Consider the following 25298-nt stretch of genomic DNA (forward strand, 5'->3'; position numbering starts at 1 on the left):
TCTTAAAATAACTTATTTTATTAAAATAAAAGAGCTCCCTAAAAAAAAATAAATAAATAAAATAAAATAAAATAAAATAAAAGGGCTCCCCTCCCCATCACTGATAATACATTTTAAGAGACCAAATTAATCAGTCAAGGGTGATGGACATTAAAGAGGGCACTTGATGTAATGAGCACTGGGTGTTACATGCAACTGATGAATCACTAAGCTCTACCCCTGAAATTAGTAATACACTATAATGTTAATTAACTTTAAATAAAAAAATAATCAAATATATGAGACTATTATGGTAGATATGAATAAATATCAAATCAAGTCACTCATACTAAAACATTCTTTTACTTTAAAATCTATGATATATCTGGTAGTACACCCAAAAGATAAATAGTATATCACATGCCTCCTTTTCCTCAGGTAGGTTACCATGAGGATTCACTTGCATATAATAAGCTGAAAATAAGCTAAAGAAGAAAAGAAAAAGAAAAAAAAAAAAAACAACTTGTGCATTCTCTAAAGCTTATAAACTATGTTTTTTCTACATTTTTTGAAATGCGGAATTTTCTTAGGACTTAAAATGCCCCTCTTAAAAGTCGTTATTCTAATAGATATCTTAGCAAGAACATAACTGTTATAGCATCACACTGAAGAAGAAATGGGGATTTTATTCCCAATTTGTCATTCTTTCTCTGGAGTCAGATGACTTTTAGAAATAAATGATTACAAGTTTGTGTACTTTTATTTGGATGCTATTGCTTTCACCAACTTGATATTTGGTTTTTCACTCACTGATCTGCTCAACAACTTTCACTGAGCAGGCAAAGAACTGTGGCATTGTGTTTCATGCCAAGATGGTTTTGAAAACTTATTCAACATCTTTCGTAGCCCAGGCATATTCCTATGGACTCGTAACAGTCTTGCAAAGAAGTGTTTATTATCACTGCTTACAAAAGAGGACATGGACCTTACAGAGTTAAAGTGACTTGCCCAATATTTTACAACTATTAAGAATCAGACCCAGGATATAAGTTTGGGCATTCTAATTCAAAAAGCAGAATTTTTTCTACTATACACAACCTTGCCCTCAAGCAGCTTGTCTAGCACAGGAGATAAAACACAGAGGTGAAAAACATGGGAGATTTAAGGTGCTCAATTATATCACACCTTTATACACCAAGCCAAGTTGCTGATGTTAATTTGCGGCCTTGACTCTGATAATAAGGCTTGTCTTGTTCCTAATATCCTATCATCACCTCTACCCAGTTCTGGCAATTAGATCCCTAGCCTAAGTCCTATTTTGGTGTCCTGCTTCATACCCTGGGTCTTGTGAAGCAGACGGGACTAGATGGCACTAGAGTGCAACCTCTGGGGCTTTGATGTCCTCTAAACGGACTTCCTTAGAGTTCAGAGTCACTGTCTGTTCTACATGTTATCTGGAATTTGCTTGCTCTTGCATACTCCTTAGTTCAAGCTGTCATCACGCATAATTTGAACTACTGTATTAGCCTAACTGGTCCCCTGCCTTCAGAGTAAGTATCCTTAAGCCACCCTCTGCATTGTTACGTACAACATCATTATATAACATAAACCCAATTATGTCCTTCCCTACTTAAAATTTTTCACAGGATTCTTGAAACTTCTAGGGTAAAAGCCAAATCCTTCAAAAACACATAAAATCCTTTCCCACCTAATCAACTACCACTCATCCCAGTATAGCTATATCAAATTTCTTGCTATTCCATAAATAGAAACAGTAGATCCATGCCTCTGAGGTTTTGCATGTGCTGATCCCTCTGTTTGGCATTTATCTCCTTGCATGTTAGTGAACAAATTCTCATTCACCCATTAGGGAAGCAGAAGCACTACCCCATCACCAAAACTTTCCCCAGAATTTCATACTTGTGTTGTGCTCCAGAGCACCTTCATGCATGCCTCTGTTAAGATGTTCCCACACTACATGGTAAATAGTTACTGATACAGAAGTGTCAGTATCTTGAGGGGCAGGACCTCCTGCTTAATTTAAGCATCCCCATTTATTATTCTGCCCATCTCTGTGATAGCCTTCCTACTTTCTGTTGGACCTCAACTCCAAAGTTACCATATATTCTTTATCTGTGTCAACTGTGCCCTTACCCAGGATACAAAGATGCCTCTGAATCTCCAATTTACAGTACTTATTCTAGGTCCTACCTTCTTTCAGTGTGCATTTAAGAGGAACAAGCTTATTCATATGGCAAAATATGACAAACCAAATGCCAAGTTTGGAGATACTAAATTCATCTGGTGGGTGAGGAGAGACTTAATGTAAATGGTGGTATTAAGCTTAGGAGGAATTGTGGACAAGGCTAACAGTCAGGTACTACTGAAACAGGACAGGAAGCAGAAAATGAGGTCCTAAATTAAGCTGCCTGTAGAGGAGAAGGCTGCCACACCACCCACTCCCACTTATTAGCTGGGGGCTCTGTGCACACCTTAGATTTAGGAAAACACAGAAAGTTTTTGCATATAAAATGAAAGAAGTAAGCACTTTTTGAGTGCTCTTTCTGTTTGCTGTTGTTGTTCAGAGGAAAAGCAATTAGAAGTGAAGGGCATTTAAAAATGATCTAACCTCAATACACTGAAAGTCAGAAAAGAAGTAAGATAGAGGCTTGGGGAGAGGTTATATTTTGGGAGACTACATGGAAAAAAAATGGGTCAGTACTCGGAAATGGCAAAAACAGGGGCATAAAAAAAAGAAACAGTGAATAAAATAACCCAGTTGGATAAATACTGAAACAATACACAAGCCTGGTTAGAAGTGCTCTAATTTAAACTTAAGAGTTAATTTCTTTCTTAATTGTAAAGAAATAGACGTTTCATGAAAAGAAATTTCAAAATTATGAAAATTTTATTTTTTTATTTTTATTTTTTTTAACTATTTTATTTATTTATTTTTAAAGATTTTATTTATTTGACAGAGAGAGAACAAGCAGAGGGAGAGAGAGGGAGAAGCAGGTTCCCTGCTGAGCAAGGAGCCCTATGTGGGACTCGATCCCAGGACCCTGGGATCATGACCTGGGCCGAAGGCAGCCGCTTAACCAACTGAGCCACCCAGGCATCCCAAAATTATCAAAATTTTAGAGTGGAAACTGGCAGTGTGAAGAAACAGAAGATAATGTTCATCCAGATACCTGGATGCTATATACACACATATATATGCTATAATATTTTTAAACTTTAATTTGTTAGCTACAAATTATGTGGAAATATTCTGTATTTCCTGAGTCCCTACTATTTACACAGCAGTTTTTGGCATCAAGTAAGGTTCTATGTGAACAGTCATTTTCTCTTAAGAAGTCCTCTTTCAACAATGCAACCCTCCCTATTAATTCTTAGTACAGGATCCATTTTCTCACTCATGTTTTAAGAAAAAGTTTACATGTTACTTCTCTCCTATTAATATTTTCTCTTAAATTATTTTTAGAGTATATACCTTTTAATGTCAGTAAAATTAAATGCTTCAAAGGTCTAATGTCTTCAGTTTAGTCAGGCTGTTGTTAGAAGTAACATTTCTGTCTTATTTTGGCTGGGAAGCGGGTTATGATGAGCCAGAATAGAATGAGCAGCATGAAGTAGAGAGAAGCCCTACTCACCAAACCACGCCTGCTGGTCTCCTTGAACTTCTATGGCTAAGCCAAAGTCTGCCAGTTTCACAGCTGCTCCCTTGGATTTGCTAGCTAAAAGCAAATTCTCAGGCTTTATTTAGAAAGAAAAAAAGAGAATGAAGTGAGAACCTATTTTAAGTGACTATTCAAAACTAACAACATTTTGTAAGATTAGGGGGAAAAAAAGTCATGCACTGTCCTCTTTCGCGGAGACTGTCATTCCTAAATCCCAGGGAAAATATGGTTAGAAAAATGATTAAAAATTATCATGTGTGCAGGCTTCAGACAGATGCATAAATGTACTAGAGAGATACGGGGAGGAAGAGAGAATACACTTGGGGAGAGATCAAATGAACGGAAGCACCTGTCTTGACCTGCTCACATGCTTCCAAGGGCTGCTGAGGTCCAGACTTGGCCATGGACATTGACTTAGAAGCCTAATAGAGCACAGACATTTTCAGCAGAAGGAAACTTGGCAAAATGATAACAAGAGTTGGACCAATCTACAGACATTTGGCAAATGAAACTGTGCAAATTAAATCCTAGTTGACTTCAAGAGTTTGGACCCAAATGTAGTCATTTTGATTCCTCAATGTTTCCAAACAATTTCTGTACAAATTTTGGAGTCTTATTCTGAATTACGTATTAAATTGCTGTCTTTAAGAATCTGTTTATTCTTAAAGGCAGAAAGAGTGTACTATTTGCCAAATGTTATAGTTAGCTTTTTTTTTCTTTATAAGCCAGTTTTTTAAAACATAATTTATATGTCTACAAAGTGTGATTCAAAGCATTCCTTATATATTTGTTCTCACATCTTGGAATACTATAACAAAGATACATTTTCATTTTCTTGGGTATTTATCATTATTCAAGGACTGATAACTTGGTCTTGGAATAAGGCTGTGTTTATACCACTGTTTCCCAACCAGGGCATCGAGACACACTGCAACTTTGAAAACAGGCACGAGGGCAAAGTCTTTAATTTCCCCGACCACCTTTGTGGATTTTAGGACATGAAGGGAGAAGACGGTCAGGAAAAGGAGGCTGATTAATACATACACTGAAGTCTACCATCCCCAGGTATCTGAATGAACATACAGCTGGATTGGTACATACACATTTGGGCGAGTAGTTCAACATCTTCTTACCTTGGACTAAAACCCAGCAAATTTAGAGGTGTGCCTCGGACTGAAAGAAGTTGGGAAACAATGGAGTCTACAAGTGCCAAAACAATTGTCTGGAAATCTAAATACTCAGGTTATTCAAATTGGTTCTGTTTATGTGTTGGCAAACGAATTCAATATTTTTTTTCATGAAATGGCTACTTTTTTCTTACTGAATTGGGCAATTCTGTTGATTGTTTTGAGCTTGTCTAAACACAGCCTAAACCAATATTTAATTTATTAATTAAGCCAGCCATGCAAATTAGCAAAGACTCATAACCAGAAATTGAAAAAATTAGGTTAAGTCTATAAGAAGTAGGAGTGTAGGCAAGTAAGTTTTAATCAAGTACCAGACTTCTTCAGGCTATTGCTGTTCACTGCCATCAGATTCATCACTATTATGACAATAGGTAACTGTAAGGAAAACTTTGTAATTTCTTAGGGCTGATAGGGCTTTTAAAATTACCTCAACACTAAATACATGATAATTTAGTTTGGACACTGGGATGAAGAGGTCTCAAGAATATGAAAGATCTCCATGCTGAAATAACCTTTAGTAAAAAGCTAACATCCACAATTACTTGGAACTCTGGTTATCTATTAATGTAGTACAGTATCTAACCATATTATATTATTAATATTTGACATTTTATTTTCACAACTAAAATTTATGGCCTACTACATTCATGCATTTTCTAATTTAATCAAAAAGTGATTTCCAGCTATTAATTTATTAAATAAGTGACTTGGAAAAACCACATCAAACTGTAAGCAATAGTTTCTTTATAACCTTCACGTTCAAAAGCACTGAGATGTCAGAGATCTCTGCTAATACACATCTGTCCTAATTTGTCAACCACAGACTCATTCAAAGAAAGAGTTCCAATTACTTTAGAAATCACGTCATTTTAGGTCTTTTAATCAAGCAGTACTGAAGTTTGTTGAGCAAATGCCAGTGCCATTAGTAAATAAACTTTTAAAATATTTATCACTAGATCAAAAAAGGTTCTGGGCAGTGCTGTGTGCATTACGCCCTTTAATACCAAGTGTCTGCCAATTCAGAAGAAATGGAACACCTTAGAGTTTTATCATACATGGCCTCTGAATGACTGGGGCAAATATTCATACTTAGAGATGACCTAGAAGACCTCTCTATAGGGCCTTGTGAGTCATCCAGGGAAATAATTAATCCATCTGGATAAGTGTTTTACCTTATACCCACGAAGACTGTTCAGCTGCAGTTATGCACAGGAAAAGGCAGGGCTCTTTCAAGGTTACTGTGTAGATTTAAGAATTAATAGAACTAAAATGGCTTCGTGTTTGTACATATCTTTTAAGCAAATCTAAAATATAGAATTATGGAATGCAAATTGAAAAATCAGGATGCTTACTGCCCTTATTAAAGAAGTCTTTTCTTTATAAAATATTTCATCACAAGATTGCTTCTAATGGCCAGCTTCAATGAAACATTAGAAATAGCACACAAATTTGATTTATATACAACTGTTTGGAATATATTCAAAATTTGAATAATCCTGTAATCATGTTCTACCATTTATATAGCATCCAACTTGGATATGTGTTGTAACACAAAAGTTCACTGGCAAGTAGGTCAGTCCAAATTCTGAACACCTACAGAAAGGAAGATAATGTGTGATTGTATTTCACAAAAGCCAAAATGGTAGAATCTTTCAGCTAATTAGTGGCTGCTTCCTTAAAAGGATCACCACCATTACCTGCTACTATTCAACTATTTTGATTTTCTAAAGCAAATGAGAAAGGTGAAATCAGAAACACAGGTCTTCCAGTGTATAGCTGAACATGAGAGAAATGGGCAACATGATGATCTAGAAAAAAGATGAAGAGCTAGGTCTATGTCCTGGGACTGACTGTTATTAACTGTGTGGACATGGGCAACTCACAGACTCTCGGAGCTAATTAGTTCTTCCATCTCTCAAATGAACATTATAAGCATATTTCTCATAACACTATACATGAAGTTATAAAATCTCATTGGATTTTATCACAAGAGCCTGTGATATTGTATGGAACAATATACACATTAGTGATTAGCTATTACACTCCAGTACAGCTGGCCATGTCAACGTGCAGGACACTGGATATTTGCAATGAATGTGCGTAACTTGGGGGATGTCTACATTCCTAAATCTAATGCAATCTATTAAGCTAATCTTTATATATTGAGATTATCTCTAAATTCCTATAATGCAATCACTTTTTAGGTTGGTTTTTAAATAGATTCTACTGACATTCTCACACACAGGTTCCTTCTCCACCCAACTGCTTCCTAATGATGCAGGATTTTCCATGACATCTGGTCTTAGTGTCAACAACCATTTATAGCATATCAGCTGTAATGAGCAGCAACTGTTGGCAAGTTTAGTTCTGTGCTTCCATATGGATGCAATGGCAACTTCTTTCAATGTGATTTGAGATTTTCTTGAATCTGTTCAAATATCTCAAAGTACCTAGGCAGGTTGCTGGGATCACTTTTAAGACTGGGACTGACTTGGGAGATAAAGTAACTCAAACCCCTCAGTCTCTAAATGAGGTAGGGAGATCCAAAAAAGATGGGAGGATTTGAAGCCAGATTCCTGATTTCTTCTTCTAAAGATGTGATACTGAGGAAACTCCTCCGATGGTATAAAAATGGGTCATTTGCAAAAGACAGTCCACTCGGTAGACAGTTGCAAAAGAATCTGAAGTATTTAAAAATATTTCCTACCCATATCCAAATAAAACCCAGGGGAAAACTTATGAAATATGAGCCATAGTTTCAATCTTGCTTCTCAAAAATCTCATAAACACATCACAAGAATTTCTAAATTAGTGTGATCTTTATTAAGGAACTGATTGGGCAAAGGTGATGATCATCTTCAGCATTAGTCATATCTGTGCACATATGTGATTATCTAGCCAACAAAACTCAAACATTAGGAATTTTTATGTGTAGTGAAACATTTGTTTTACTTTTTTTTTTACAGCTTTTTTCTTTATGAATATCATATAACAGCCAGTTAGTTTTATCATTCTATATTACTTAATTCTTTCATTTCTTTAGATATTAGTTTTTAAGAATTGAAATTGTCTTTTTGGATTTCCTTCCTCTACTGGATAGTATTAGTTATTTCAACATGAAGTTAAGCATTCTGTGCTTTGGTGTGTTTTCAGTCACTTTTCCTTTGCCAAAGAAGGTGAGAACAAAGCTCCTAGAGATAAACTAAGTGAAAGTGCATGAACTGAAAAGCTTGAATATCAAGCTCACTCATGCACATGGCAGAAGTTCTTTTGTGCACATGGTACAAGTGACTATTGCTTTTATTTTTATATGGAATGGATGCTTGAATTTATGTACTCAGCAGAGGGAGTTCTCAGCTGATGCACTGTTCTGTGATTACGAAGTACTATTTCCATCACCATGCATACATGAGCAAATTCATAAGAATGATCTGTTTTCCATTCCTGTTTTCTTATTTACTTCTACATTATTAACACACACTATCAGCACATACTTCTACACTGTTAGCAAATACTTCTCTGAAAGAAGCAGAGCAGAGTGCAACCACAGCAGGACTGTGCCAATTACCTACTGTTTCTCCATGGCCTGACACACAGCTGTCGGGTTCAAGAAAGAAACACAAGAATGACCAATGGATTATGGAATTTATCACTTACTGAGTTTGTGTCCAAAACACCTAGACATACTTTATACACAAATGACAAGTTTTTCAAACTTTCACCTGAGTATACTTCTGAGAAAAGTGGAACAATTGCAATTTTATAATTATTCAAAATGTAGATTCACAATTTGATAAATCTACTACTACAGAGGATTTACTGAACACATGTCATATTCCCCCAGAAAATTAATTTCTCTTTTCTGGTCTTTAATTTTATTCCTATATTTAAATTTAACCCCCCCATCTCCAAAATCATTATTTTCATTAAAATCTATTCTCTCTTTCTCTCTGCCCCTTCCCTCCCTCTCCTCTCTTCCTCCCTCTCTCTCATATCCATCCATTGATCTAATGATTTTTCCATTTAATGACATTGTTTTTCAGGAGGTAGTCTAAGGGAAAAAAAGCAGCATTCTCTGCTGAGGCGATTCACAGGTGTTGATGTGTTGCTAAAAGATTGTTTTATGTAGCTTTCTATCCAGATGCTGTTCATGAAGTAGTTTGGTAACCATTTCTAATGCACCTTGAACTGAAGACATCTTACTATTTTGTGTGAAATATATGATAAAGCAGAGCTATAAAACTGTCTCCTTTGACTTACTTCTGTTCCCTGATTCACAGAAACTGTATTCTTCAGGCTGTTAAATGGAGAACACATCCTTTTACTTCTTGTGACCTCAACAGTTGTCACTTGTTACTGCCACCGCTCTTTAACCTAATATTTTTCCGGATTCAGTTTTCGTCTGACGTATTTCCTTTTTTTCTGGGAGGAACAGCATTGATACATATTTTAAAATGATCTTTAATTCAGTGGCCTGTAGGTTCTAGCCACACAAGGTTTGTTCTTATTTTGCTCTGTAATTTGTGCCCACAGCTCTGATAGAGCCTCAACAGGTGCTCAAGAAAAGTTTGATGTTTGTTTCTCTCTTTTTATATCTGAATTTTCAATTATCAGCTCACAAACACCTCAACACTAAGTTACAGTAATCTACTCTTTATAAACAATCTATTTTTAGGCACTCCAGACTGATTGTCTTGATGTGGCCCAAGTCAAATGTGGCAAATGCATTTCATTCTTCTCTATGTCTCATTTTCCAAAGGCTGTGACCAATGCCACTTTACTGATTTGCTAAATAAGAATTTTTTTCTTTGAACATCTATTAACAAATTATGTTGTGCACCCCCTCAACTCCATACTGTATCTTAAACATAACTTAAACTTATTCTCTTATTCCTAATGATACAGATTTTGTACAGCTCTGGAAGATCCATAAGCAGGATCATTTTAATCATTTGATTCACTAAACTTAGAACCATTTCCCAATTCTTAATGTTGCTGGCAAAATTACTTTCTCATCATTGTTTGACCTATTTTTTGGCCTTTCTAAAGTTTTCGATTTATCCAACTAATGAATTGAGAAGTGGTAGCAATCAAGTATGCAGACTCTGGAACCAAAATGCTTGGGCACAAATCATAACTTACTAGTTGAGCAACCATGAACAAGTTCTTTCACTCATGGTTGCTAAACCTCTCCTTATGCAACGTGGGGAAGATCAAAGTGCCTTCCTCATAAAGCTGTTGTTAAGATTCCTATGGTAACACAGTACAAAGGGTACATGGTAACTGCCTGATAAATGGCAGCTATTATCATTTTTATTACTAATGTCCTGCCTTGATCCAAATCCTCCCAAAGACGAGAGTCATATTCCTGAACTATAGTACTATAATTATGTCACCACCGCTAGATACTCCTTAATACTGCTTGGATCTGACACTGGATTCACCTCAGATGAAAGGTCTGTGTATCCACTGGATACTGCCTGGTTGTGACTGATATGCTTCCTTTATGCTAATATCCTACCACACGGAGCCTTCTCCTATTGCTTTTCTGGGACATCCTCCAATTGTCTGCTGTGCCTCAGCCTTGTCTCTAGGTTCTTATAATTTTCCATCTGGTGGATTCCACTGTCTAATAAGCTCCCAAGAGTGGCAGTTATTCAAATTATGATCTTAATATTATCACTGTATCAAAGAGTGATACTTATCCTCTTTATTCAGTATTAACATACACAAAAATCTATTTTATTCAGTGATGCCCTTTATATTATAAATGTGCTTTTGATTGAATTTCATTCATTCCAAAACTGAAAGCATATGCCACAAGTATTTACTAAGTATAAAGTCCTAAATTAGGCACTGTGGAGTAATATAGTATTATAGGTAGGTACAGTAAGGTAATACAGCTATTGTTCTAGAAGAGGCTTACAACAAAATGTACAGCACTCATATGCTTATAGGTGCCTTTAATAATGAAGAACATAACACTTCCTGTGGTTTTGTCTCAGTGATATGGACAAATTAAAATGTGCATCAAACATTTGTATTATATATGAATTAACATATGAATCAGGATATGGAAACAAAATATATGACCTAAGAATAATAATGGCAAATTTTTGTTTACAGCTTGGTAATAAGAAATTTTACCAATATTTTTCATTTTAATATACTGGCAAATATGCCATTACAAACAGTATACTTATCAGATAAAGTATACATGTGGGTATAAAAGACATAAAACAAAGCCAGGGATTTAGCACACGTAGGGTGTGTGTAAAATGCCTCTAATATACTCTGTTATGAAATGGCCTACTGAAACATGCACCGAAAACTAGACTCAACTGAAATCTGTCCCAGTCAGCAATTTGACAGAAACCAAGAGAATTACAAAAATTACAACAAGCTCTATGCAAAGTTCACCCCTATCTTCTCAGATACCAGAATCAGAATGAATCAGAATAAGAAGGGGGAACAAAAACACTTTCATCCCTTGAAAGAAATCTGATGGATGATTCAGCAGGTTATTTCTTTTGGTAGTTAGCCTCCCTAAAAGTCACCTGCCTGGGTTTTTAATTAGTCAATTTAGCTCATATGTCAGAAAATAGATTGTCTTCTCAGCCCACATCCTAGGCCCACTGCCATCGCTGATTTAAGTTCCAGTCTTTGAAGAGCTCAGCTGAGTATGAACACTTACAGAAGTCTAATAGCACGACCCCACAAGATATATTTTAAAGGTCATTTTTCATCCTTGGTTTTTAGAGTATACTTATAATTATATAACATGGAGTAAAATATTTTAAATGATAAATTTATTAAATAGAGCATGTAATAAAATAGCATAAATAAATATGCATGCCTATATATATTCACTTAAAAAGGAAAGTAGTACTGTGAGCTCTGAGAAGTAACAAAAAGGGGCTCTCTCTCTACATGGCTGGTAAGGAATTCTTGAGGTGGTTGCCAAAGATAAGAATTTTTAAAGGAACATATTGTTTTTCCTTCATCCTGATGGGTACATTTGGTAAAGTGTTAGCAGATGTACACAGTCTTATCTCGGCTCTCCAAAGAAAAAAAAATGCCATTAACCATACCTTTGCTTTTGACATTTAAAGCTCTAAGACTCAAACTGAAATCAAAGGAAAATTCCAGAAACCTAAGGCAATGCTTTGCTTACACACCACATCTTCAAATAAGTTGTTGTGGATCCTTAGCGATACATTCTTCTAGAGCATACTAAATGAATGGAAAGTACAGATTTATCATTATTAGAGAAGTCTGCACATGAGAAACCAGCCCAGGTCTTCCCAGTGAACACACACAGTTGAAGACATTGCCACCTCTGTGGCATCTCTGTACCAATGCCTGTATATGGGTGAGGCTTGAAACAAAGAATGACAACTATATAGTACTCACATTTGCTATTTTGCCCACCCAGTGGTTTCATTTAAATTTCTAGGCCTTCACTATATCTCTGAAATTCCATGAGTGAAACCAGACTGCTGAGAGAAGAGGACAGAAAAACGACTGAAAGAGTAGTCTCCTTCTGAACTATTTAATTTCTAAATGATCTAAACATTTCTCATCCTCAATGGTATCAGAAACTGAGTGGAGTCTTAAAAGTATTAGTCCATATATATGTTATATAAATATTATTTTATAATAACATTTGTTTTACTTTTTTCCTTTCTGTTTTAAAAGGCACTAGTATCTTGCTACCTAGGAATGTAAATAAACAAAGAACCAGGAAGCCTCAATGTCATCGAATTCCTGGGACTACTGTTAAGGGAAAGAGACTTCAGAGCCCCAAATGGAGGTTCTTTAACGCCAAAAACCTACTTAATAACTTTATCTTTATGCTCCTTATAATTTTCATAACTATTTACATAATATTAGGTATACACAGTATGACTCTAAAATAGGTATGTTGGATCAATGTCCACAGAACAGCTTCAGAATGAAGAAGAGATCATCAGTCCTACGCAAAATTATATATAAATGCTATGTATTCTTAGGAGGAAGGAAATATAGCAGCCTATTTATTGTTAATGGTAGGACATTATTCCTCTGGATGAAATGGGATTTATGTAAATCTCAAGCGTGGAGGAGAAGAAACGAAATAAGAGAGATGTGGTGAGGGAAAGTGTTTTCGTTATGTGTTGGAATGAGTCCACACAATTTTCTTGCTCATATTTTTGCCTTTACAGGCATAACTGCAGCTGAACAGTCATTAGGAATTATGTGGTGGTTTATCTTCTCCAACGGCATTACTCACCTTCAGGTCCCGATGGACTACGCCCATCTGATGGCAGTGTAGCACAGCCTCCAGGATCTGCTGAATGCAATGACTGCATGCAAACACCAGGGGGCGTGTGTTAGTTCCAAGCTTACACTCACTGTCTGTACACCCTCACAGAGACTGGGTTAAAGTGCAAAACCAGCAGACAACTGGGGTTGGGTTTTACCACCTTCAGTAATGTAAACATATTGCTCAAGTAGAGTGACTACTACCTCAAAGCAATCAGGATTTTGCCAGATGTTAGCGCAAATGTGGATCCACTTGATCTAGAAAAAAAACCATCTTAAAAATGTTTAATTCAGGAGCTCATTTCCTAGTTATAAATTCTTATAGGAAAAGAACTGGAATGCAAATAAAATTTTTATAGCTGTTGTGGTCCACCTCCACCCCACATAAAAAAACTGTTTCCCTATTCCCTCCCATTTTTCTAGTATCATTCCAAAGCTGTCACATTAGTAGTCAAGGCACCATTAAGGTTAAATTAGGATACGTAATGAATTTTTGATAAATCATTAACTTCTTGTGCTTTAATTTAGCTGGCAATTATTATCTCTTGCCTGAGGGTTCATCAGACTCAAATGGAGCAATGTGTAACCAGTTGTTTTGCTACAGCAACCCATGGTCTCAGAACAGAAGTGGTGTTTAAATCTACAGGCGGACATACATCACAGGCCAAGTTTATCTCCAGGCAAATGCTGGACATTTCAGGAGAGCCTGCCCCCAAACCGCTTCTAGTAGTTTACTGCTTGGAAACTTGACAGGTTGTGTTCCTAATATTGTCCTTCCCTTTTTGCTATGATGTATATTTAGCCTGTAGATGAGCAAACTGAAAGAGGCATCATGCATTATCATTTCATCATGTAGTCATTTTAGGGAAAAATTGGGAAAGGCAAGGGAACCATTTTAAATACCCACCCTCTGCCCTTTCCCCAGAAATAAAACCAAAAAAAACCTCCTTTGATTCAGATTTATGGACTCCATATACTGACCTTCAGGTCCCTGTGAACTATGCCATTTAGGTGACAATGATTTACACTTTCTAGAATCTGCTGTATACAATGACTGTAAAGATACAAGGGCAGAATGGAAGGGAGAACATTTTAAAGGTACATAATCACATTGAATACAAAATAAAATGAAAGTTAAAACGAAACAAACAAACAAACAAAAATTATATTTTTTCACAACATCTTTTTTAGCTTTACACCGGAATTTAATAATGCTGAATAAAGCTAATTCTGGTTCTAACAAAAATGACAGCCAACATAGAGTTTGTGACATGTTCAGACAAAACAATTTGAGCTGTGTCTTTTTTTTTCACTGAAAATGTACGAATTAAATCACTTGTATATTGAAGTTAAAATTTCCATATTCGAGGAGAAAAATTCACAAATATTCCCATAACGTTCTGGGGAAATTCTTCAGCAGTATAAAATTTATGGGTATTTCTCATACACATCTAAACTGTTTAAAATCTGAGGTCACAATTAAACATAGGTGTTGAAACAAGAGGGTAAACACAGATGAAGTGGCAGGTGAAACAAGGGTTAAAAAACATGGAGCGACACATTTATCATTTCAACTTAGAAATGGTGTTTCTTATAGAATATAGTAAGAGGAAACTAATGCAAGTCTCCAATAACAGAGGGAGAATTTCAACTAAACCCATGACATAAAACAAACCCCTCTTCAGGATAGGCATACTCTGGAGAAGGGCTAGGACCTTACAAAAAAATAAATTTTAAAATGCCCTGGAACACTGGTAATTGTTAGATATATTTCCATACACCAAAGTGAAGGAAAACTTTCCTTATCACTATGTCAAAAAGCACAATTTACACTATTCTTATTAAGGGCTCGCTGATGTCAAACAGACAGCTAATTAAATTAGAGGGGATAAATCATCACTAGGCACATGTAAGGTCCCATGAGCTGTCATCTGACATAAAATAATATAGGTCACACTGACATATTTTGTCCAAATTTACATTTGTGCGATTCAAATGCATGTTATGTACTGAGCTACATTCATTAACAAACATTTTAATAAGGACGTTTTCAACCATTTAATGCACAAAAAATATCACTCCAAAGTAAATTCTTGAATTATAAAAAGTAATCACCATCTGATTTCTTACAATGTGAATGTAAAAAAGCAATCAAGGTTATGATTTTTCAGCTCTAACTCTATAAAGAGTCCCACTAAAAGAGCTAAACATTGGTTGCTTTTTGACAATACATCTTATTTGAGTGTTGGTAATTATTTTTTAAATATTATGACTTTTTTTTCCCTTCACTCTGTACTACTTTTTAGAAATATTTCACTTTCTCTTCTCAAACCACAGATATAAGTTATTAGGCTTAATGAATAATGCAAAATAAAGTGTACAATAATTCATATTAAATGAACTTCATCATTTTTTACTAGTGAGAATGGATTCAATTCTTCAGTTCTTGAGGACTAGTAGGGAAAGACTTCCTTCTCCTTCATTTTGTGTAGGACCTACCCTAAAAAATATTCACTTCTAGTGAATTCCAAAACCTAATATAAACATGCATATAAAATGATCCAACCCATAGGGTCTCCCCTGTTATCTACAGGGCTCTTCAATAGTGAAAACAGTTTCTATATTAATTTCAAACAATACTTTTAAAACACAAGGACCTGTTTAACATAACTTTAAAAAGCAAAATAAATGTAATTCCCTAACTTGTTAACTACCTTGATTAAAATTATTGCTCTCTCTGGGCAAGTGGGCAAATAGCTACTAGCAAGGATGCTCTGAAGCTCCCTTTCAGGGCCCTAACATGAGAACTGGGGTGAACTGAGCAAGTGATGATTCACTTATGATAGTATAAATGATACATCAGTTTCTATTTGACTTTGGCAGTAAAAATTCCATTAAAAAATTAGAGTGTAGTCATGTACAGAGAAGATTCACAGAATGTCATAAACTGGCATAAAACCAAGAAGATTAATTAGAGATTTGCAAGTGAGCCGGTGTGTCCATGTGCTACTTTGAAGGGATGGGGAGGGAATCGGCTATCAGCTGACTATCTGCTGAGTGCAGGCTACAGCAGATTAGCAAGCTTTAGGAAGCTCTGAAAGCATTAGAGAATGGGACCAGACAATAAGTAACTGAATTTTCATAACATCTCATTTACATTGTTAATAATGAGTCAATAGCTCAAGGCCAGATCTTTCAAATTGAGTGCCAACTACTGAATATGTATAAAGAAATGCCAAGGAAAACTAACATGATACAGTCTAAGTAATATCTAGGCAAGTAAATTAATGTCACTTCACTCCAAAAAGTTTGACTTTGTGTAGCCTAGGAAGTTTCAAATGAGAGAAAATGGATAGCCATTGTTAACCTCTGTAAAGATGATGCCAATTAACAAGGTTGGGAAATCCTTCTGTATCCTCTGAAATATCCGAATAAATATTTTTCACATGAGGGTTCCAAAAGCCATCCTGGAATTCCCAAAGAGTTAAACAGCTAATACTGCTTTAAGGAGAACACTGGGACTTCTGTAGTCTGTTTCTTTTTATGGTCTCTGATTAAACATGGGTTGTTCAGTGGAGCTTCCTGTGATGATGGAAATGTTCTATATCTGCTATGTCCAATTGGTAGCCACTAGCCACTTATGGCCACTCAGCATTCAAAATGTAGCTAGTACAACTGAGAAACTAAATTTTTTATTTAATTGTAATTAATTGAAATTAAAATAGCCACGTGTTACTAACGGCTACCATAATGGGCAGCTCAGGATCTAGAGACCAGAAGATCTGCATTTTTGCTCTCTTAACCTCACTAAAAAAGTACATTTCTTTAGCAGAAGTCATTCCAGGTAGAGTATAGATTTTATTATTTATTTTTTAAAAGACTAACTGGAGATGCTCATTTAGACCAGATTCTAGTTTTGTTTTCCCCAAACAATTATCTTGGAAATTCTTGAGAGAGAGAAACAGCAATTAAGAGGGACTCATCATGAGAAGCTGTCCAAGATGGTATTATGAGAGTCTCATAAATACTAAGGGTTATGACACATTTGTAAAGAGATATACTGAACAAGTGTCCTTTGAATGTTGAGTCTTGTATCTTGCCCCCGGGCAAGTCACTTACCTGGCATCGGCTTCACTGTAATACTCTCTTGCCACTATGTCTTCAAACAGTTCACCTCCAGTAACTCTGTAAAGACAAACAAGATACTGACATTAAAAAAGAAAAAAATATATGCCTCAATGGACTTGCACCGTGTTCATGCAGAATTTTTGTTTTCAGATTACTTTGAAAATTACTATCAAGCCTGTAGAGTATGTGTTTGCAGGTTGTATCTCTCTGGAGGGGCTTGTTTTTTAAACTGCAATAAACGTGCCTTTATGGGCTAGAGGTGGCCTTCCAAAATACATACCACTTTTGGGCTGAGTGCTACCTAGATTTTCTTTGTAAAGCACCCCAATTTCCTTTATGCTCCATGTATTTGCCAATGAACACAGACCTAGGGCTTTTGGAAATGTCCCTAGAAGGCAGTACTGATCCCTTGCCAACTAAGAAGCCAGATCTATCCTCCATCTTTAACTGAAGACTTTCCCACAACTCAGCAACTGGATTTAGTTACTCTACAAAGTATTTCAAACCAGGGGTTTCAAGGCTCTCTATATAAGTAGATATAACTATCTTTGGGATCCATTTCTTCTTCCCCAAAAGACTGCTGCTCTGGGGCTAGAATTCCCTAACCAGTGATTCTCTGGCTTAGGTTCCCCTCCCCCCACAATAAATGGTTTTAACATATTTTTTTAGCAAAATTCAAAAAAATATGGAAGCATACCAAGCACTCTCTTATCTCTCAACCCCAATTCTACTCTCCAAAATAAACTAATTTTAACTATTCATATCCTTTTATCTTTCTGTGTATCTTTAAACATATCTTGCAAACACACACAAAAAAAACCCCACATATTTTCTCACAAAAGTAGAATCATGCAATAAATACAAATTATTAGGCTAACTGTGTTTTTCATTTCACTTTAGGTCATGGGCACCATTTCATGTCAGAACATTTTCCTTATTTAAAATAAGTAATAAACAGAGACATACATTTGTGTGTATGAGGACAGGGCAAACTGCCTTCTACAATGGTTGCACCCCCAATGTTGTAAAGGTGCCCAGTTTTTTCCAGTTAGAAAAAAGTTACTGCATGTTAATATTTCTTAATTATTAGCGAAGTGAACCATTTTCTCATGCATTTATCAGCCATTTCTTCCTCTAGTATGATATGGCTTGATTTTAAAAGGAAATTTCAGCTTTGGAGCTTAACCCTGTAATAGCTAACATTTGCTTACCATGTGCTACACAGTGTGCTAAGTATCATATTAATTCATAAATCCTTGTAATTATTGTCTGAGATGAGTTTTACCACTACCTCAGTTTATTGATGAGAACACGGAGGTACAGAGAGTAACCTGCCCAAGACTTAAGTGGCACAGGTGGGCCATCCATTCCACAGCCCCTGCTCTCAATCTCTCAATCTGCACACAATGTAGCTATTCCAATAATTATACTGTCAATCTTCCCAGAAGTTTAGAAGGCATGAGTCATTTGAAAAATCACTGGGTGAAGGTATAAAGCTTGGTGTATGTTCATTATGGAATGGGAGATAAAATTACACTTAAGAGAGCTTTTTTTTAAAAAAAAGATTTTATTTATTTATTTGACAGAGAGAGACACAGCAAGAGAGGGAACACAAGCAGGGGGAGTGGGAGAGGGAAAAGCAGACTCCCCACTGAGCAGGGAGCTGGACATGGGACTTGATCCCAGGACGCTGGGATCATGACCTGAGCCAAAGGCAGATGCTTAACGACTGAGCCACCCAGGCGCCCCTCTTAAGATAGCTTTTTTAAAAAAATTTTCATTTGCTTTAATAAGTTCTAAAGCATCATCAAATAATAACATGTTCCAGAGATGACCAGTTATTATTTTCTTCTGTATTTTCCTTTCCTAAAGGAAAAGAGGCAATACTAAAAACTTAATGTGTCTGAAAGTTTATGCAACTCTGACTTTTCTTCATAGCATCCTGAATATTTATAAGACCTTTAATGCTAGACTCATTATTTTCAGTCTTTACATATAAAATATGCCTCTAAAATTATTTAAAGCTTCGTATGGGCTTGTTCTGAAAACCATGGTTACATGTACATGTAATTTCATTTAATAGCTCAGCAAGTTTTTATCCCCAGTTAGAATAACAATAATAATGCAATCACATAATGTACCCGAGATAAATTATAATACAAAATAACTGAATATTAGATAGAAGGTACTTCCAACAAACACATTATCATCCCTATAATGATAATAACAGTTTGTGGGATTTATTCCTTTGAATGAATGTGACTAAGTTAAACATGATATATATCCATATGTATCTTTGTTTTTGATCATAGGTACCTAGAAACTCTGTATTACACACAAGTGTGGTTTGTAAAGTGTTTAACAAATACTGATTAAAAAGCTCATTGCCAAAAAAAAAAAAAAAAAGCTTATTGCCATTAACGAAATTGCTGCTTATAGTAGTTCCTTAAGTATACTGTATATTCCAAGAGAACTGTCATGTCTTAAATCACTGGAATCACAACTTATTGATCTTTGCTACCATAGCATCTAACCTATAATATTTGCTCAATTAAGGCGTACTGAAGTAATGATTACATGAATTAACCAAGTCAGAAGATCATGCTGTCCATTTACTCTAAGTCTGGACTTCACGTGCACTTAAAAAGGAAAAAGAAAACATAAAAATTTGGCTCTCTATGGCAATAGGTTTTATTTCTAGGTGTTTGTATTTAAAGACGAATATTAAAAACTCTTGGGGCCTAGCATTCTTGTAATTTTCAATGAACTATTCTAGCTGTTAAGGAAATTTAAGGTGTACAGAGTTTTATGTTAAGCATCTCTGACAGCACTCTTTCTCATTTTCTAACATTCATTCTTCCCATTATTTAAAAATATCCTCGTGCAAATGAAACCATTTTATCATTTCTGTTATATGTATAATAAATGTCTGGGAAGGAAAAAATGGAGTTCTAATAGAACATGCTGCCTTGAGGATAAGCTATTGAATTTTCTAACTTTAACACATTTCTATACTGACAGTATTGTTTAATGGAGCATAAAATTAAGCAGTAGTTATTACAGATTTTTAAAAAAATTTTAGCATGCTATGTAAAATTTCATACAAAGTCAAATTAAATCAGTCTCATGAATAAACTGTTAATTAACTAAGTAGAGATTTTGTGAATAAATTAATGTTGGAGTTCTGCTATGATATAAGGCATATCAATTATATATCTGAAGCATTAATTACCATTTATGAATCTCTAGAACATTAGGGCTTCCAGGGAAAAAATAAGATCATCCTAGAATCATGAAAAGTTGAGACTTCACATATCATAAAGATAAATACTTTTGTTGCTATTATTGTTATTTATAGGGATGTTGATTCATTTTGTGTTATCCCACCGAATGAATTGTTCTTTTCTTCCTAGTCTATATATGATTTATATCAGAAATGGCTGAAAGTGGTTTCATATTGAATGAAACATTTATAAAATTTCAGGAGGATTACAGCCTTGAGTATGAGCCTAAGCAGACAATAGAGTCCCAAACTGGGCTTTAGAAGATCAAATAGTACCACATTAATACAAGAACCAGCAATGACACAGTGATTTGAACCACTGCCCCGAGGTGGTGGGGGGAAACCCAGGAATCTCAGGATGCAGCCAAGTTGGAGGGTGTAGCTAACTCACAGTAGGAGGTAATCTCACCAAAGCAGGGCCAGGAATGTCCCCTGGAAAAAGAAGTAATTCCTCCCAAATACTAAGTATAAAGCTGAAGAATAAACCTAATGAGTAGAAGCCACCAGACCTGTAATCCAAGGCTCTGAGCAGAATCTCTAGAACATTAGGGCTTCCAACATTAGCTGGAGTCATGTTAGCAAAGAATCACTACAGTCAGATTTTTGTCAAAAAACATATCATATGCTGCCTTGCATTTGGGTGACAGGCATGTCTCCTCCAAGACAGAAGCTATGATGGTGATGTGTTCGTTTTTCTATTACCTTCACAGTGCCCAGCACACTGCCTTCTATATTGTTGAACAATAACAGCAAATATCCATTGGGTGCTCACTATGTGCCAAGGCCAAGTGTTGTTCTAAGTTTCTATAGGTTACAAGACAGTAACCCCATGAGGTAGATACTAGTGCTATTTCCATTTTATAGAGGAGAAAACAGAAGTAATGAAAATTAAAGACTTTTCCCAAAAACACATAGCACAAGAAGGAAAAAGGGTTTGTTCTCATCTGTGCTGCCCTAATAGCTGCCCCCCTGGACACAATCTGGAGAGCAGAGGAGCAAGTCAAGAGTCTCTGGAGAGCCCAAAGGGTCATGTTGAAAGACTGGAAAGAATACTGACGTAAAGGCATTCCATTTATATCCCTTTTTTAAAAAAAGATTTATTTTTTGACAGAGAGAGAGCACAAGCACACAGAGTGGCAGGCAGAGGGAGAGGGATCATGACCCGAGTTGAAGGCTGATGCTTAACTGATTGAGCCACCCAGGCACCCCTGTATCTCTTTTTTAAAGTCAGACTGCTGGCCAGGGCTGGAGAACAGTCATTGGTCAAAGTAAAGCTGACCAGGTTCATCAACAGGAGGGTTACTGCCTTTTTTGGCCATGTGGGATGGCCCCTTGTATGACAAGATTGTTAGCACCAGGCCCCACGCTAGGTGCCAATGGCACTACCTTGTCAGTGTGGCAACCTGTGTGCCAATTTATACCATTTACAGTCACTCCCCTCAGGGCCCCCTAGACATCCTTGATGTCTGAGCTAAGGGAACAAAATCTACAGAGATATAATTGAGAACTTAGGTCTTCTTGGCACCATGTTTTAACATACATAGTCAATCAAGCTAACCATTGGTTCAAGGGTCCTTTAGGCAGACATCAATAATGGAAGACAGTATCTTCAGTATCCTTACAGAGTGCCTGATATACAGAAGGAGCTTAATAAATTTGCTGAGTGAATAAATGATTAAATAATTAAGTGGGTGAATGAAACCATAAGCATCTGCCCACAGTTCTATGGTTTAACCTGTAAGTTAGAATCTGAAGGTGAAGAAGCTTTCCTACCTTTTGTATTATTTATCTACCAATCTCTAACCAACTCCTGCTGATTTTATCTCCAAAACAGATCTTGAATTAAGACTTCTATCTCCACTACAATGTTACCAGCCCAAGGAGTCACTATCTGTCACCCTCACTTCTGCAAAAGCTTCTTTGATTGGCCCAGCTTCCTCTCTTGCCCCTCTGCCATCAGTTCTCCAGATAGAAGCTTTAAATGTGCTTCATATTTTGTCCCATGCTTACAGGAAGCCCTTTAAATAGCTCTCCATTGCTACTGGACATGACCTTCAAGTCTCTGCCTAATTTGTACTCTGTCTGTCTTCTGACCCTCCTTGACACTCCTTCTCCATCCTGCTCCAACCACAAATGGCCTTCCTCCAGTTCCTCAAGTACACCAAAATCCTTCCCATCCCTGGGCCTTTTCACACGCTTGTCTTTCTTCCAGGACATTCCCAACCTGTCTACCACTATTACCTGGTGAGTAAATCCCTCTTATCCTTAAAATTTGGCTTTAATTTTATATCTTTAGACCTCCACTCATCAACATTATCTTACCCCCCTAGGACCCTATGTTATTCTTCATAACACTTGTCACCATTATAATTACATGTTTGTTTATGTACTCATTTGTTTAATGTTTGTCTCTCTACTAGTATGGTAGCTCTGGGAGGGTAGAATGTGTTCCTGTGTTTTCATTATAAAATAACCAGAGCTGAGTCATAGTGCCTTTGACAAGCTCATTAAATGCTTTTAAGTGAATGATTCTAGAGTTTTATGTTTCACAGAGACGTAGATGTGTGAGATGATCATATATCAATGTCATAATGGTTAATTCCTGATATCATATCACTTACCATTATATTTTGATAAGAAGGTAAGGATTTTTCAAGCAGTTTACCCCTAGAAATCATTTATCTCAGCTCTGGATCTTGTAGTATCTTTCCCACAAGACAGAGTTTGCCTATGAACTAATCACGTCAGGAAACAAATGCAGAATTATTTACTGAATTCATTACAAGGCACATGTTTGGATTAGAGATTGAGAAGGGAATAAAAGCATGGTATTTTAACAATTTTGGGAAGACAGCTAGCTATATTTCATTTTTTAAAGAACTGAACTATGTCTCTTGTTACTATAAATACAAAGAACATCTATATGTCCAACTTCATTTGACATCATGCCTCTCTCATATGTTTGGATACTTGCAAACTTCCTGGTCAATGATCAGTGTTTCAAGATGAGTCAAGTGGTATAACCATGAATGAGCAGAATCAGATGTACCCGCCAGTCCCATTAAAACTACAATGGTAGGGCACCTGCATGGCTCAGTCAGTCAGTTAAGCATCTGCCTTCGGCACAGGTTATGATCCCAGGGTCCTGGGATCAAGCCTCACATTGGGCTCCCTGCTCAGTGGGGAGTCTGGTTCTCCCTCTCTCTTTGCCCCTCCTCTCTGCTCATGCTCTCTCTAATAAATAAATAAAATCTTAAAAAAAAAAAAGCTACAGTGGTAGGTATGGGGGCAGCTGATGCAAACTGGGGATGGAGGGATTCAAAGCACAACCCTGGTTTCATTCTTAATACCATTGTTAGTATCTTATTTAGCTAAGATCCATTTCTTTTTTTTTTTAAGATTTTACTTATTAGAGAGAGAGAGCACAAGCACAAGAGAGAGAAGGAGAGAGAGCAGGGGCAGGGAGTGAGGGAGAAGCAGACTCCCCACTGAGCAGGGAGCCCAATGTGGGGCTTGATCCCAGGACCCCAGGATCATGACCTGAGCTGAAGGCAGGCGCTTAACCAACCGAGCCACCCAGGCACCCCTAAGATCAATTTCTTATGTAAATTATTTTCTAGCTGAATACCAAATATTTGATGACACCTCTGAAGCAGTGGATTATCTGAAGTTGTTCAGAAATTCTGAATGAATTCCGAATTGGATTATGGAAATTTAAAAAGGCTGGGAGTTTGCTTTAATAGAAGGTCCAAAGAGTTTCTTATTGATCCTGATGTAAATAGATTTGCTGAGTCATACAAAGAATCACAATTGAGATGATAAAACTGAGGCCATTGGAACTGTTCCATTCAAAACTGATTCTGGCCAGGAGGAGAGAGACAACATACTGGAGGAGGCACAATTTGGGATATTAGAAGCAGGATAGTATATTCACGGGATCTGTACAACCTATGTTCATTAAGCAGAGGGGGGAAGAGGAGTAGGATGGCAGGGTTCAAAATCCTTCAAAGGAGCACTTTCTTGACTCCCGTTTTTCTGCCTAATCTCTAATTGCTGAATCTACCCTTTTAACATCATTCTGGATTTCACTTTCTCTCACCTTACTCTACTTTACTTGATACCTTCTGTATCCTCCCTCAATCCTAAAACTCATGCCAACTCTACATTACAATTCTTTTCTCATTCCATCTATCTTTCACAAATGCATGTGAAAAATATGAACCACTGTCAAAAGTTCATATTCTTAAAACTGTTTTTCCTATTCTATGACCAAGAGAAAGCATGAATGAAAAGAACACTGCTAACTACAATTAAGGGCACACAGAATAAAGCAAAAGCAGAAATGAATGGGTTATTTTTGTTCTGTTAATATCACCAACCTCAAATGAGAAAATCAGCCATTAGCCTTATTATATAATCTTTGTGTGTGTGTGTGTGTGTGTGTGTGGTTTAACAAGATGCCTTAGTCTAGGGTTGTTTGATTAAACACTCAGGCAATGTATCACAAAGATGTGCTTAACAAAATGAATGCTTTCTGAAGGAAAAGAATAAATTGTAAAGCTATACATTTTAAGAAATGTTTGATGCAAATTAAAACCACAATGAGCTACCCACTCACACCCATTAGAATGACAGGAAGGAAGGAAGGAGGGAGGGAGGGAGGGAGGGAGGAAGAAAGAAAGAAAAAAGAAAAGAAAGAAAGAAAGAAAGAAAGAAAGAAAGAAAGAAAGAAAGAAA

The 25298-nt window shown here is 36.3% G+C and overlaps 1 protein-coding gene across 14 annotated transcripts in view; it reads right to left on the reverse strand.

The window, feature by feature from the left end:
• CAMK2D (calcium/calmodulin dependent protein kinase II delta) overlaps nt 1–25298 on the reverse strand; it is a 326351-nt gene that overhangs the window by 86933 nt on the left and 214120 nt on the right. For 13 of the 14 annotated variants that reach the window (XM_035030317.1, XM_035030320.1, XM_035030312.1 and 10 more), the window contains exons 5-7: nt 17270–17335; nt 14132–14204; nt 3633–3735 (exon numbers count right to left, since the gene is read on the reverse strand). In XM_035030317.1, coding sequence (XP_034886208.1) covers nt 3633–3735; nt 14132–14204; nt 17270–17335 — 242 coding nt within the window. Of the gene's footprint in view, nt 1–3632; nt 3736–13118; nt 13192–14131; nt 14205–17269; nt 17336–25298 lie in introns of all 14 variants that reach the window. The other variant, XM_035030322.1, reaches the window with a different exon arrangement.

This window comes from Mirounga leonina, unplaced genomic scaffold, assembly GCF_011800145.1.
Source record: "Mirounga leonina isolate KUSES-001 unplaced genomic scaffold, KU_Mleo_1.0 Mir_357, whole genome shotgun sequence".
In the NCBI taxonomy this organism is placed as follows: domain Eukaryota; kingdom Metazoa; phylum Chordata; class Mammalia; order Carnivora; family Phocidae; genus Mirounga; species Mirounga leonina.